Here is a 15,651-nt window from a genome sequence, read left to right as displayed (position 1 = left end):
TGGATATTTCCAAATAGTTGGGTGTCAGACTGATAAAATATTTATGTATCTGAATGAATTTTTCAGTTTATGTCTGAGTGGTACCCTTTTATCCCACAGCCTGTACCTATTCTACATAAAATTAAAATAAGTGTTGAAAATGTACTTCAAGCTATCAACTAAATCTACCACAGCTGATATAAACTCTGGGACGAAAGCAAGCAGATGGAAGAGAGCTTTATGGCTCTGTGTCTCCCCTCAGGTCAAGGAAGAACTGGTCCCCTGCAGCCCCTCACTCAAAACCAGGCTCAAGCACCTAGGACCTTTGAGTGAGTTTACTGGTGGCTTTGAACTTTTAAAACAATTGTTTATCAAACTTCAGAAAATCTTATACAGCACATTCTGCCCACAATATATAAATAAGACTGAAAATGGAGATGATCTGGTTGAAAGAGGGAGTAGTATGGAGAGCCCTCTTACTCCACTCCCATACACCATATGCACTAGAATCCCTTCTAGGGTAACTTTGTGGGGAACACTTTCAACTAGTAAGAAAGGTCTTGTTTACTACAGATTACTTATGTTTGGACTTCAGAGTGCATGTAGAAATCAAAGCTTAGGGGCTGTCAATAGTACTCACGTTCTTTCAAATTTTTTTAAGTCTTAGAGAGAAATACAAGAAGCTTTTTGGAGGATGACTAATTGTAATAATAAAGAAAAAAAGCAGTTCAGATTGTAATTTCAAAAAGTAATAGGCAGACTTAAATATTTCGAATTAGTTGAGAGAAAAACTGTTCTTGAAATAATCCTAAAATAGTAGAAACTAAAGAATGCTAATCTACCAAGACGCTAGGTAATTTTTAAAGTAATCAAATTTGATTACTATAAAAAGGTATAAAAATTTAGATCTAAATATCTGAAAACCCTTAAAATGCATTTCCCTTTTGAATCACCTTTAGTTTATCCTAAGTAACCATGGTCCTTTTTTAAAAAGTACAGTAATCAAGACAGTATGGTACTAGCACAAAAACAGAAAGATAGATCAATGGAACAGGATAGAAAGCCCAGAGTTAAACCCACGGACATATGGTCACCTTATCTTTGATAAAGGAGGCAGGAATGTACAGTGGAGAAAGGACAGTCTCTTCAATAAATGGTGCTGGGAAAACTGGATAGGGACATGTAAAAGTATGAGATTAGATCACTCCCTAACACCATACACAAAAATTAGCTCAAAATGGATTAAAGACCTAAATGTAAGGCCAGACACTATCAAACTCCTAGAGGAAAACATAGGCAGAACACTCTATGACATAAATCACAGCAAGATCCTTTTTGACCCATCTCCTAGAGAAATGGAAATAAAGACAAAAATAAACACATGGGACCTAATGAAACTTCAAAGCTTTTGCACAGCAAAGGAAGCCATAAACAAGACCAAAAGACAACCCTCAGAATGGGAGAAAATATTTGCAAATGAAGCAACTGATAAAGGATTAATCTCCAAAATTTATAAGCAGCTCATGCAGCTCAATAGCAAAAAAACAAGCAACCCAATCCAAAAATGGGCAGAAGACCTAAATAGACATTTCTCCACAGAAGATATACAGACAGCCAACAAACACATGAAAGGATGCTCAACATCTTTACTCATTAGAGAGATGCAAATCAAAACTACAATGAGATATCATCTCACACCAGTCAGAATGGCCATCATCAAAAAATCTAGAAACAATAAATGCTGGAGAGGGTGTGGAAAAAAGGGAACACTCTTGCACTGCTGGTGGGAATGTGAATTGGTACAGCCACTATGGAGAACAGTATGGAGGTTCCTTAAAAAACTACAAATAGAACTACCATATGACCCAGCAATCCCACTACTGGGCATATACCCTGAGAAAACCATAATTCAAAAAGAGACATGTACCAAAATGTTCATAGCAGCCCTATTTACAATAGCCCGGAGATGGAAACAACCTAAGTGTCCATCATTGGATGAATGGATAAAGAAGATGTGGCACATATATACAATGGAATATTACTCAGCCATAAAAAGAAATGAAATTGAGCTATTTGTAATGAGGTGGATGGACCTAGAGTCTGTCATACAGAGTGAAGTAAGTCAGAGAGAGAAAGACAAATACTGTATGCTGACACATATATATGGAATTTAAGAAAAAAATGTCATCAAGAACATAGGGGTAGGACAGGAATAAAGACACAGACCTACTGGAGCATGGACTTGAGGATATGGGGAGGGGGAAGGGTAGGCTGTGACAAAGTGAGGGAGCGGCATGGACATATATGCACTACCAGATGTAAGGTAGAGAGCTAGTGGGAAGCAGCCGCATAGCCCAGGGAGATCAGCTCGGTTCTTTGTGACCGCCTGGGGGGGTGGGATAGGGAGGGTGGGAGGGAGACGCAAAAGGGAGGGGATATGGGAACATATGTATATGTATAACTGATTAAATTTGTAAAATTAAAAAAAAAAAAAAAAAAAAAAAAAAAAAAAAGCACTACGCAATTACAATCTAATTTATTCCTTTCAAATCTAGAAAGCTATTTATGTAGCAATTTAGTAACAAAAGGCCATTTTCTTGGAGAAGATAAATTAATCAGAAAAATCGCAGAACTAGAAGAAAGATTTTTATAATTTATCATAAAACCAAACTGGAATGTTTGTTTCCTAATTCCTCTCCTGTTTTAGGGCCTACCAATAAGGCAAAATGTCTCTCAATTTGTCCAATAAAATATTCCTTTATGCTGCAATTCCTCAGGAATGAAAAAATATTTGAACGCATCAATGAAAGAGGTCAACAATTTAAATTCAAATATACCAGGTAATAGTTTAAATTGTTTGAAATAGATATTTTCCCGCCTCTAAGATAAAAATTTAAGCTTACCTTCTGTTCCAGTTCATTTTTCCGATAGTTAATAGTAATGGAGTAATAATGTCTGTTTAGTCCATGAATTAATGCCTATATAGATAAATGATTAGAAGAAGGACAAATTAGTATTTTTCATCTAATAAAATAAATATAACTGTTTGAAACTGTTGACGTATCCTGTAGACAATACCTTTACCATCTTCTAAAAATAGCTTTTTATCCTAAATAAATGTTAAACTATATTTTTCTCAGCTACGAGTTTAGAAGTGAGATTTAGAGGTACAGGGCACACATTCTTTAAAACATGACATAGAGCCGCATAAATTCAACAGTTTTAGTAGCCTTGCTCAGAGTCAGAGATATGATTTGACCTCACCATAATCTAACCTATAAATTAATTATTCATAATTTATAAATAATACATAATTTATTAAGTCTGATTTTATGATTATCTACATAGGGGGCTCTTTCTTATTTCAAAAGAAAAGCCTAAAAAGCTGTAATAATATAATTATTCCTTCACCCACAACATTAATCTGGAGTTTCCGTTTTTCTTAATTCAGTTCTAATATATTAAAAATAACGTGTCTGCATATGTCTCCAAATTAACGAAATGGAGTTTGTTTTTTAGTGGGTCCAGTCTCAGGCAATCTCACTAAGCAGAATTTTTTCCACTGTACTTGATCGCCAAGACAAACAGTCAAATCATCATAAAAACTGAAGCTAATGGCATGGCTTTATTAAGAAACAATAATCCTGCATGTGCTGTAATCCATTCACAGCTGCACAAATGTCTAACTCTAGCTACATAGGTTCAAATGAGGTCCAGAACAGTTTCTGTGGACCCCTCTATCAGCCTTCTAAGACATTAAAGTACAGAAATACACCTTGGACATATCTTCAAGTACAAAAACAAAAAGGGCTTTGGGGTTAACTCTCAGGAATCTAAAGATAAAGCTAACTAAAACAACCACCACACTAATAACTGGATTTTTACAATGTAGTCTTAAGGTGTTGAGGTAGAAGAAGAAGAGGTGGAAAGGAAACATTTGATGAGCACCTGCACCTGCTTTACACAATAAGTCTTCTAATCTTCACAACAACCCAGTAAGGTAGGCTGGTTCCATTTGTATTTTGACAGATGAGGAAATAAGACACAAATCTCAATTTGTCCTAGTTTATACCTAATAAAAAGGCAAAGCTGGGATTTGAACCCAAGTTTTTCTGACTCCAAAGCCCATGTTTTTTCTATCATACTATGCTACAATGTATCTTAGGAAATTCTTAAATTAAGTCTTCATACTTCAGGGATCAGAATTAAAACAAAGCATAGTCTTATTTTTAAACTTTGCTAGCAAAAATCACCCTACCAAATACTAACCTATTTTAGGTATGTACTATAACAATCCACTCTTATATTCCTAACATCTGCTATAATAAAGTGGTTGTTATATGAAATTAAAGTACTAGGAGTACCTATTAAATCCTTATTCATTTCAATAATAATCAGGAATAGTGAATTAAATTTCAGTGCCTAGATATGCTGTACTGTGTGGATCAAAAAGTGGATCTAGGGCTTCCCTGGTGGCGCAGTGGTTGAGAGTCCGCCTGCCGATGCAGGGGACACGGGTTCGTGCCCCGGTCCGGGAAGATCCCACATGCCGCGGAGCGGCTGTGCTTGTGAGCCATGGCTGCTGAGCCTGCGCATCCGGAGCCTGTGCTCCGCAACGGGAGAGGCCACAACAGTGAGAGGCCTGCATACCGCAAAAAAAAAAAATAAGTGGATCTAATCAGTGCCTCCCTTAATCTGTACTCACCTTTATGCAAATTAGGAAGTGCATCCTCTGGGTGGAAGAATTAGAAAAAGGTGCCCAGTGCTCCAAGCAAACTCAGCCTGGCTGGAGAGCAAAGTTTAGGCTAGATTTCAGGTGCCAACTGCCCTCTCATCCAATCACCTTTATGCAGTGCTCCAACTATATAATTCTACATAGTGGCCATAAAGCTAATAACAGGTATGGCCAAGAGATACAGAAGTCAGACAAATGGGCACACAGATAGGTCCACATTTTGGAGATTAACTGTACTGCTGAAATATACAGTTTGGAACTTGAAGGCACTACCTACTTGATTTTCAATTACATTATTTAGATGAAAGTAGTACAACTAACAGGCAGCATGAAAGATTAGCAGGGACAATAATAAAACAAATATAAATTTAAATCAAATGATATCCTCAAGCCATTTCCCAATTTCACTTACTCACTTGCTGTGTGCCCCCAAGTACATTCATCCCAAATCATAGGTAAACTGGCCATGTACAGTCCTCCTTCCATATGAACCCAAAGGCACAGGCTCTTTTATTTAGCTCAGTGAAAAATAAATTCTCTCAAATTCCCCATTCTAGTTGACATTGAATTACAAGTTGTGACAGCATACACCAAATGTAAGATTAGCTTTACCAAGGGGGAGACTAGCCTTTTGACAGGGTCAAACTGCAAATTAAACATAACATACTAGCAAATGCCATAGTATGTCAGGCAGACAAAGGAGTTACATAATCAGGAAATTTCTCAAAACATCAATACTTGGGCCTCCCTGGTGGCGCAAGTGGTTGAGAGTCCGCCTGCCGATGCAGGGGATACGGGTTCGTGCCCCGGTCTGGGAGGATCCCATATGCCGCGGAGCGGCTGGGCCCGTGAGCCATGGCCGCTGAGCCTGTGCGTCCGGAGCCTGCGCGTCCGGAGCCTGTGCTCCGCAACGGGGGAGGCCACAACAGTGAGAGGCCCGCATACCACAAAAAAAAAAAAAAAAAAAAAAATCAATACTTAACTTTTAAATTTACACCTAACAAACATATGATGAATTTAGGAAAATTTAGGTAATTCTTCATTAAAACAGGTTATTGTCCTGAAGCTCATTCATTAATTATTTGAAATCTACAACAGTTTCTCATAGAAGCACTGTTAAAAAGCATGGTTCTATTCTATAGTGTTTATATTGTGGGCTAGATAATATTTCAGTGGCTGACCCGGGAAGCTAGCCACCTTTTAGAGCACTGTTTCTGGGACAATACTTTTTGGAATTACTAACAGGACTTAGCTTATTTGCTTCTTGGATATCCTGACCCTTGTTTTCTTTGCTCAAAGGCTGCCAACCTTTCAAAGAAGGAAGTTCTTCCTAGGTTGGTACTATCAGTCTAAGATGCTATTTATTCTAGACAAAGAGTGGTTTGGAGGAGGAACTAGACAAAGCAGAGTTTTGAGATCCCACTGATTAACTTCCAGGTTATTTCTATGTTTCTTTAAGCTAATCTTTAGAGTAGAGCTTTATAATTTTGTTGGTATGACAAATTCAAAGAAAAGCACACAAATAATCATTACGGTGAAATAATACTTCATTGGCATTGTCCAGACTACCAAGAAGAGGTTAGAAGTTATAACTCCATTTGCTCACTGCTGTGGAAAAGCAGGCATATTATAAAATATACAACTTATGAACTATGTAATAACCTATTTATAGGTTCTTGATAGGTTAAAAAAGTTTCATGCTCTTAAAAAAGGCATATTTACTTAGATCTAAAGATATATGTTTGCCTTAAATTATTTTACATTAATAAACTGAAAATGTGGTGCTAAATATAATCCAGTAAATCATACTTTAAAATGAATCTTTCTTTATATAAATATAATAGCTCTGAAAAGAAACAAAACATGTGCTTTGTTCCCTTTAGGGTGGAGAAGTGGGTCACAAATGGCAAAAGAAGTAAAGAATTTTTGCTAAATACCTTTTCATATCTTTTGAATTTTGAGCTGTATATATACATTATCTATGCCAAAATTAATGAATTAATGAAACTTCCAAATATAGTATAAAAGAATGAGGAGCTCTGGTTATGTACTAGTTCTTACAGTAACTCAGTGGATAAGCTAGGCAAATCACAAACTTGCTGGGCCTCAGTTTCCTCACCTACAAAATCATCACAATGGTTCCTTCTGGTACAACTATTTTATAACTGTTTAAGAACTACCGAAAACAATGTTTTTCAAATAGTTTAACTGTGTTAGACAATGCAGTTGTACTCAGGGCTACACTTAGGGGCTCATAACCCTAGTATAATGCATCTATGCATCAACAGTTACTAAATTTCCATTCAGTTGACAACCAGTCTTCATATACACTGTGGCCCTTAAAGCATTTGAAATGCTGTTGAACAATTTTTAGTGGAATAGCTTTACATTTTTAGTTACTAAAATAAATGCTTGCTAACTCTCAATTCTATACATTTGACAATAATGGTCAAATGTTCCAAGTACAAAATAATACAAAGTCACATATATTAATAGAAAAGTCTATAGTACAGGCATTATACTCTTCCCTCTCTATCAGGATTATTAATGACTTCTCATTTAAAACATGAAAGTTCACATAAACTTTGTCTATTAGCTTTGCCTTGTGGCAGATACTTCAACGTTGTTATTAGTGCTTTAAAAATAACATTTTCTAAAAGCAATAGATGTTTCATTGTAGAAAGTTTAAGAAATATGGAGAAGGAAGAACAAGAAAAAAAATTCAATAATCCTACAACCTAAAGGTAATCAATACTAATATATTGTAAATATATGGGCACAGTTTATAAAATATATATTTTCAAAAAGGAGAACTTGCATATGTGATTTTATAACCTTTTTCTTAACATATTTTGAACTTTCCTCAATATATTAAATAGTAGTCTACAGCATAACCCTAATATTTCCCCCCTACTTTAAGTATGATAGTAAAAAAATCAGTGTTAGAAAAGCATTAGTAACCACCCACATGAGTGCTGATGGTACCTGTTAGGTTCCTATTCCTACCAGTAATAAGCTGCTTTAGGAACAAGATCCCTCTAAATACAAACTAACTTTCCTTCAAAATAAAAGGCATGGCCTTTCTGAAAGGCTTCTGATCCCTGAGGTAAAGATTCTGCTAACACATCTTAAAATTCTATCATGAATATCACCATTCACTTCAAGTTCTTCTGGGTTGCTTTCTTTCTAGCTTGTCTTAGAAAACTAAGAAATTGTTTTAAGGTGTGCCTTTGTTCCATCACTTTTTGGCTTGATCCCATTTGACTGTTTCAGTATTGGAATTGTCTCAAAACTGTAAAGCACCCAGATAGATGTCTTCCTGATGGGCGCTATAAAACTGTGAAATAAATATATATACAGATTTTAATTGGAAGCCAAAACAAACTAAAATGAAATGGAAAACAATGATGCTGTAGCTGTTATATACACAGGTCCTTTTAACTTGGGTTTGCAACCTGCTTCATAAGGTTCACCTTAAATTACAGACTATAAGGTAAAAATACAAACTGGACTGATGTAGAAAGAAACAGATTTTAATTATTTAATTAACTCAAATTTTAAGGTTAAAAACCAGTGTTTAAATTTAAAAGATGAAATCTGCAACAGGTGGCTGTTGACTTGCAATTAGTAAAAACTTCTGGCAGAAACACACCATGCAGTAATCACAATGATTTTAGACTGTGAGATGCTACTTAACAAAAAAAATAATATTTGCAAAAAAATAATGAAGCAGTATGATGCTATGGGGGTTATAAGAAAGGTCATTATCACAGGCTAAACAGGTCCAATAATATATTCTCTTGGAACATGCAAGCATGGGCTTGTCTGTACCCAGTCAAAAACACTAGTAGCTTATTTCATACTCACTATACTTTGCAGTTTTCCCTGGCTTCTAAGTAATTTTTTCAAAAGGAACACACCTCAATCCTTTGAGAAAACTTTTTCACTTTGATGAAGATTTGAGATGAGTGACTGCTGAAAAAGTAAGCATCTAAAAGTATAAAGTTATCAAAGTATAACCAAGCTTAACCATGGTTAACTGTCAAAGCCACAACTCCCCAGAGACTATCATATGCCAGAGCAAAGTTTCAGAAGGGGAGCAGCAATAGCTACTACGATGTCTCTGTCCTATGTGTTCTATTTAACCAAACACGGTATTTCTGTCCTTTTAATTAATCTTCAGAGAAGCAATTAACTATATAGACACAGGTTGTGGTGCATTTAAAAAACACATTTAAAATAATTTTTGCAGACAATAAAGATCTGTGTAAAAACAATGAAGCATGTGGATGATACAAAGAAAACATTAATCACTCAGGAGGATATTAAGTGTCTGAATAACTGTAATAATGGTGGTTGACATCACTAGAAAGAACAAGATATAAACTCTAATCAAAAGAAATATGTAGTTGTGTTTTGTATGATTTGTTTTAAAAGTAGGGATTAAGGCAAAAAAAGAAAAAAAGAAAAAGGTAAAAATATTTAAGTACTATTTAGGAACTGCTTCTGGGGACCTCTTAAAGTATACAATAATTTACCATTATTTACTACTGTAAGAAATGTCTACTAACCAAATCAATAATGATACCATGATACCTAACGCACTCCACCTAAAACCCCTATGAGTCCTTTACTACAGTGTTAACCGTGCAAAGCTGTAAGGTACTCTCAAGATTAAGGCTCTACTATGCCCCCCAAAAGGGTGTCCTCAAACTACGTCAGGAAAGTTTAAAGACTTCACTGAAAGCAGACTCATATGTGAGCAAATCTAACTTTTGCAACACTATTTCCATAATCTCCTTTTAAAGCACAAGAAAAATTAATTGCAAAACAAATTAAAATGCTAAGTACTGGATCTTAAAATGGTCATTTATAACAGGCTTTTAAAATGTAAAACAGTTTTAACACATTATCAAATACAGGCATTACCTGGATAGATGGCTTGTTTAGGTGACCCAGATTTGAGGTTGTTTGTCTTGGTTCATGTCCTAAGACCATCATATTAGCATTGATCAATCTGAAGGCATCAATAACAACCTGTAAAAACAAGGTGTCAGGTCATTTCTTTTTTAAAAAGCAAGTGATGGTGCCAAGCAACACTGGACAAGGCATGATCAACTTGCATCTGTTTCTGGCCTATTTCCAGAAAATCATTTAATTATAATATTAATAAAAAAGAACCTCCTGCTGACTGCGCCATCAGCACACCACCCTCTATCTTGTAATGTAAGGTGACACCAATTATTGCAATTTTCATGAAGCAGTAAAGGAAAATATTAACTTTGCATCTTTATTATTGAAATACATCATTACTAAACTTACACCAAACAGCCTTCATTGGTATGCATATGTCTGTCACCTAAATTTTACCTAATCAAAATGAATGACAAAGAGAAACTAAAACTGAAAGTGAGCACAAGCTAAGGGACCACATCTAAAGCCCAGCCCTGTCACATCAATTATACTACCACAGTACTTGAAATGACAACAAAATTACAACCAGCAAGGCACTTGCTCCACGTATTCTCTTCTAGTCAGATACCTTTTACTTCTTGTGACTATAGAAGACTTTGTACCTTGTCTGATGGCCTTAAATGTCCAAGCCACTGTCAAGAATACGAGGCACAATACAAGAAAACCAAGGTCATCCGTGCTTTAATCCAGGAACATGGTATAGAATGATACAGCCCTAAGTTCATAGTAAAGAAATAACAATAGGTATCCTCTTTTTCCTAGGTGTACTCAATATTTCTGTAGAGAAACACTTCAAATTCTTACATGATAAAAATCATCTTTTAGCTCATATATTAAGAGATTTAACAAGAATCACATACTATCCGAATGCTTTTCTCTGTTCATTATCATGGATTTGAAAGAACTTGTTAAAGCTTTTAAATGTTGTTAAGTTTTATGTAAAGAACTGGGGATCTTAAGACAGATGCCTCTTCCAGGGAATGTAAATCAATTACCTAGAGAATAAACTCAGTACATTCTTCACATAAAAATATCTTAAAGCAGGGAAATATAGTTATTTCTAGATTTGCCTTTAAAAGTGCTAAACAACTGAGATTTATCAATGTTTTAAAAGCTATTGTCTACTAGACTGTTTCTCATTTGTATAATTATTGTTTGAGGATACTAAGGGATTTAAAAAAATTTATTTCCAAAATAAGCCAACTGGAATCTAATCAAGTCTGAAAAATCTGTAATAAGTATTACTAAATGCTATATGCTAAAGAATAAGATTTAAAGAAAGAAAGAAAGGAAAAATCACCCTTTCTAAAAAGCTGCCATGAAGGGTCAACGGTACTAATGAATACAAACTTACACCAAAGCACTATGACAAATGACTCAATCTAAGGCCTCTGTCTACTCCGGCAATCCCCCCGCCACCCCAAAACTTTGAATTTTGCTTTTATTTCTAACAGTTTGAATTTCCCCAAAGATTCCTCTTGCCTTAAAATAAAACCAAGTATCCCCAGAACATGCATGATTTAATAGTTTGTGAAAACTTTTTTCTTTTTATACAGTAACTGTAATCCAGACTGAACTTTCACAATTATGTATAAATAAATATGGCCTAGGTTTATACCTCTTGCTTATACTTAATTTTTTTTCTAATCACATTTTCATAAAGTAATAAGTACTACTATCAAACATGCTTTAATCAGATATTATCATAAATAATTTCAAACAATTGTTTAAAAACATAGAGAAGTAAAATTTTCTACTAAAAAGCACATAAAAATAAGGTAAAATGTAGGCTAAAGAAGGGAAAAGAGACCATTTTGATAGACAGATGTACAACTTAAATAAATACAAAATTAAGAATTGCTTCCCTAACCAATAGCAGTAAATATTTAAGAGCAAAGCATCATTTTGGTCCAATTGTTTTTAGAATACTTGGATTCCATTTAAAGATTTCAGTATCATTTGTAGAAAAAGAACACTTCTACAAAACTATGAAAATTCCACAATATATCACAAAATATCTTTTTTATACTGAATGTTTTCAAACTAGGAGACCAGCTATTTTACACACAAAAAAATCTCTGTAATATTTCTCTGGAATATTATAAACAGGTGTGAAACTTCATAAAAGGGAAATGAAAATACCAGCTAAAGAGATACCATGATCAATTAAAAACAATCTGAAATTTAGAAATTTTAATTCTATTTAAAATTAAGAGAAAAATTCAGAATTTAATATACTGTTCAACTAGTAAATGATGGCCTATATGAAACGAAATGTTTAGAATGACGATTTCTGAGTAGCAATATGAAAGCCAATAGAAAATGAACACTTTACACCAAGAGTAAAGGAATTTGCTGCCATCACTATAGCAACTGTCTTAAGGAAACTAACATGTTCAACAACCTGCAGACCAAAATTAGATTTAGTACACAATAAAAATATAAATATGGCAATATAGTCTACATTTTAATTTCTGTACAATTTTATAATTGCTTTTTGTGCTGTGAGAATAAGTGGGTTTCTCCTTTAGAGCAACCTATCAAAATAGACTCATTAATGTCCAGTGCACTAATGAGCAATGGGTGAAGAAGGTGTTAATTATGCCACAGTAAGATTCAAGAAGAAGCCTTGGTGAGCACTTGGAGGTGTGTATAGGCTGAAGGCGTTTCTCCATGTTTATGTATTTACAGCATGATGCAACAGAATGACAGCAAAGTGGTCACTCCATGGATGAGAACAGAAATCTTAGATACAATATACTGAACAAAGAACCCCCAAGGATTAATTAAGGTATGGGGGGGCAGGGGAAAAATTCATTTTTGGGGGCTATATGAATTTTCTAAATGGTTTGTTTTAAAATATATATACATTAAACCAGTTCAGCTTATGTCTTATAAGGTTATAAATCCAAAAAGTAATTTAGCCAAAAAACTTTGCACAAAAACTACCCCTTAATATGTACTAACAAAAACTTCCAAGCTAAAGTATGACGAATATTTTCAGGAATATGAAGATAGAATTTTATAATTCCTTTCCATGCTGCAGTCTTACGCACCACATTGAATCTCTATTCACCGGCCTGACCATTTAATTTTTTCTGGTACAAGTGCCTTGAGACTTTTCAGAGGTCACTGCAACAGTAGACAGCTTATAACAAAACCATTAGCAGTTTGGCTAGCTTAGGGAAACCTCTTACTTTCCTTTTTTGTTTATTATCACTGCATGAATCTGCAGCATATGATAGTTTATAATTTCTCAGGCTTGTTAAATTCATGTTAAAGGTCTGTTTTCTTGTTGAATAAATTTTGTTCATATAATGCTGCCTATTTCATACACTCAGTCTTTAATAGCACCTTTGGTCTATGCGCAACTCACAGATCAAAACAGAGGACTAAAATAGGGGTTGATGATGCTATTTACATGTGTGATTCCTGCTGTCTTCTTGTTAGTAGCTTTAATATAATAGAAGACCTTGTCTGTTTTGTAATTAACACATCTTTACTGGAGAGATATTTGGAAGTGATTGCTGTGAATATACTGGTTAGTAAAATAAACACAATCACACACCACTTTCTGTTATCAGACAAATTTGTGAATTGTACACATTATACCCCAGATCAACAAACTGTGATATAACAGCCAAGTAGAAGACACATATTTATATAACCCTTTATTTTCCTGAAAATATGTATTCACTCTGACCTTGCAAATATAATTAGCTTGTGGGATGTGCAGATTTCAGTACCATGGTTGCTTTACTAATTGCAATTCTTGGAAATAGATACTAAATATTTGGAAGCTGCCAATACAAAATAAAAACTGCATCTTTTTTGTACATCTGTCTTAGCTTATAAAAGCAAAATAGTTTTAAAAACAATACTGTGTTCCACATTTATTCCAAGCACACCCAAGGGTCAAAGACCTATCATTTCATTTTAACAACGAATCTGGTTTAGGACACAAAACTGTAATTATTTTCAAATTCAGTTTAATCCATAATTTTTTGGCTTCTTTCATTAGTATAGTACAGTTTATCCAATATGCTATTTATTTTTAAATTCATGTTTTCATATCAACTGCTAGGTCACTGAAAGACTAGACTAAATTTCTAAAGCACCAATGTATGGTTCCCAATTTTTACATTCAAAGGAGACTAATTTTTAAGTAAAGCTTGTAAAATTAATTTAATACAAAGGTGTTTGAAAGAAAAATGCACAAGCACTTCTGGCAGTAGATACTGTACTTCATAATTTATCTCCCTCCCCACCCCCCTCTCCTTTTTTGTTTAACAGTAGCTGCCTTTGGCATTCCCAGCTGCCCTTATATTGAAGTCAATGACTATGGGAAGTGTTTATATATAAAATGAGCTGGAAGAAAAAAAGCTTGAAAAAAAAAATTCAGACCTCAAAATCAATGTCAAACATCAAGAAAAGAAAAAAGTTACAATTCAGTGACCAGTTAGGTTACATATTTAAACACATATAAACCCACCACCATAAATAAGTCTCTAAATGACTATAAAAATGCTAGGTGTGGAAATCAAATACCCTTTATCACCTAGAAATGACCTGTTATCAACTGCTTAGGTTGTTTCTAGATTCTTTAAAAATTAAGGGTGCATGTGACCTGGGAAGTACTGCTGGGGTTTGTGACCAGTTCGTTACTTCTGCTGCCGTGCACTGCCAGGCATCTATAAGAGAAAAACATCTTATGTCTCTTGTAAGCCCACGGCATAAAAAATTCAAAGAAATCTTACTTTTTATGCCATTTCCAATGAAAAGCACTAAGAACTAAAACTGACTCATGCCAAATGCATATCACTGAATTGCTGTGATTTCTTAGTCTCAACTTTGCAACATGGAAATTATTTATAAAATGTCAATTTTAGCTCTGGAAAAGAAATTCCTATGTGTATGTACATTTTCTTTCTTCATCCTTGGAGAATTGCTTATTGTAGCTAGAGATCTGTAGTACAACTTCAATATATTGGGAGAAAAGGGGATAGAGTATAACTAGCATAACGTACTTTTTTTGACAAGTGAAGACATGCATCAAAATTCAAACAGTAAAGCCACCGTTTTGGACATATATACTTTAATAAAAACAAATTGATCTCTAAAAACTAGTATGGTGAAAGGTAATTAAACATTTTTAGATTCATGAAACTTTCTAAAAAGAATATAGTTATGTCATAAAATAAATTTAGCAAAATTTTTACAGTGTATGCATGTACTCAGTATAGTATAGGTATTTAAATGCTTAAGACACTCTGCAGTCAGAAGCCTGCCTTAGTTAGAATTCTGGTTCTAACACTTGCTAGTTATTGAGCTAAGATAACTGTTATTTAACTTCTCAATGTCTCCATTTGCTCATGAATGACACCATTTAATGATAAGATTAAATGAAATAAATGTGTGTACCTACCACTATAGTTCTCAGTGTTTTTAACTGTGGCGCTCATGGACTTGCCTAGCTCAGATCTCCTTTCAATAGAACCTACTGTAGAGAGCATAGCTGACTCACAAACTCCAGGTGCTACACTTTGGATCCTCTGGGGGTTCACCCCAGGTCAAACCTCCCTTGGGCTACTCCCAGCCAATGTCTGAGCACAGCAGGGGTACTACAAACCTAGCCATTCCTGCCAAATAAGGTCTTCTCCTAAAGGACAACTGTCTCAAGGACTCCCCAACAGCCTGGCTGAAACTTTCTTAGGAACATGCTGCAGTCTGACGCTCTTCCTACCCAATCCTACTTTCTCTTTCTCCTTCCGCACAGTCAGACAGATTGAATCTCATTTTGGCGTTTGCTTCTTGTAGCACTCAACCTGACCAGTAAACTAAGCAGAATACCGCTACTGCAATACAATGTTAAAGTTAGAAAAAAGCCACCCCCAAAATCAAATCAGAATTGTAAATTTGGTATCCACAGACATTTGGCATATGAAAATGCCAACAGGAAATTA

The 15,651-nt window shown here is 34.8% G+C and overlaps 1 protein-coding gene across 1 annotated transcript in view; it reads right to left on the bottom strand.

Moving 5' to 3' along the window:
* Positions 1-15,651, bottom strand: part of PSMD14 (proteasome 26S subunit, non-ATPase 14) — a 96,282-nt gene that overhangs the window by 15,790 nt on the left and 64,841 nt on the right. Inside the window, exons 8-9 of the mRNA XM_060106275.1 lie at positions 9,644-9,751; positions 2,883-2,957 (exon numbers count right to left, since the gene is read on the bottom strand). Coding sequence (XP_059962258.1) covers positions 2,883-2,957; positions 9,644-9,751 — 183 coding nt within the window. The remainder of the gene's footprint in view (positions 1-2,882; positions 2,958-9,643; positions 9,752-15,651) is intronic.

Source organism: Mesoplodon densirostris, chromosome 8, assembly GCF_025265405.1.
Source record: "Mesoplodon densirostris isolate mMesDen1 chromosome 8, mMesDen1 primary haplotype, whole genome shotgun sequence".
NCBI classification, from domain to species: Eukaryota; Metazoa; Chordata; class Mammalia; order Artiodactyla; family Ziphiidae; genus Mesoplodon; species Mesoplodon densirostris.
Note: the sequence above shows the minus strand (reverse complement) of the source record. Positions and strands in the feature narration are given on the sequence as shown.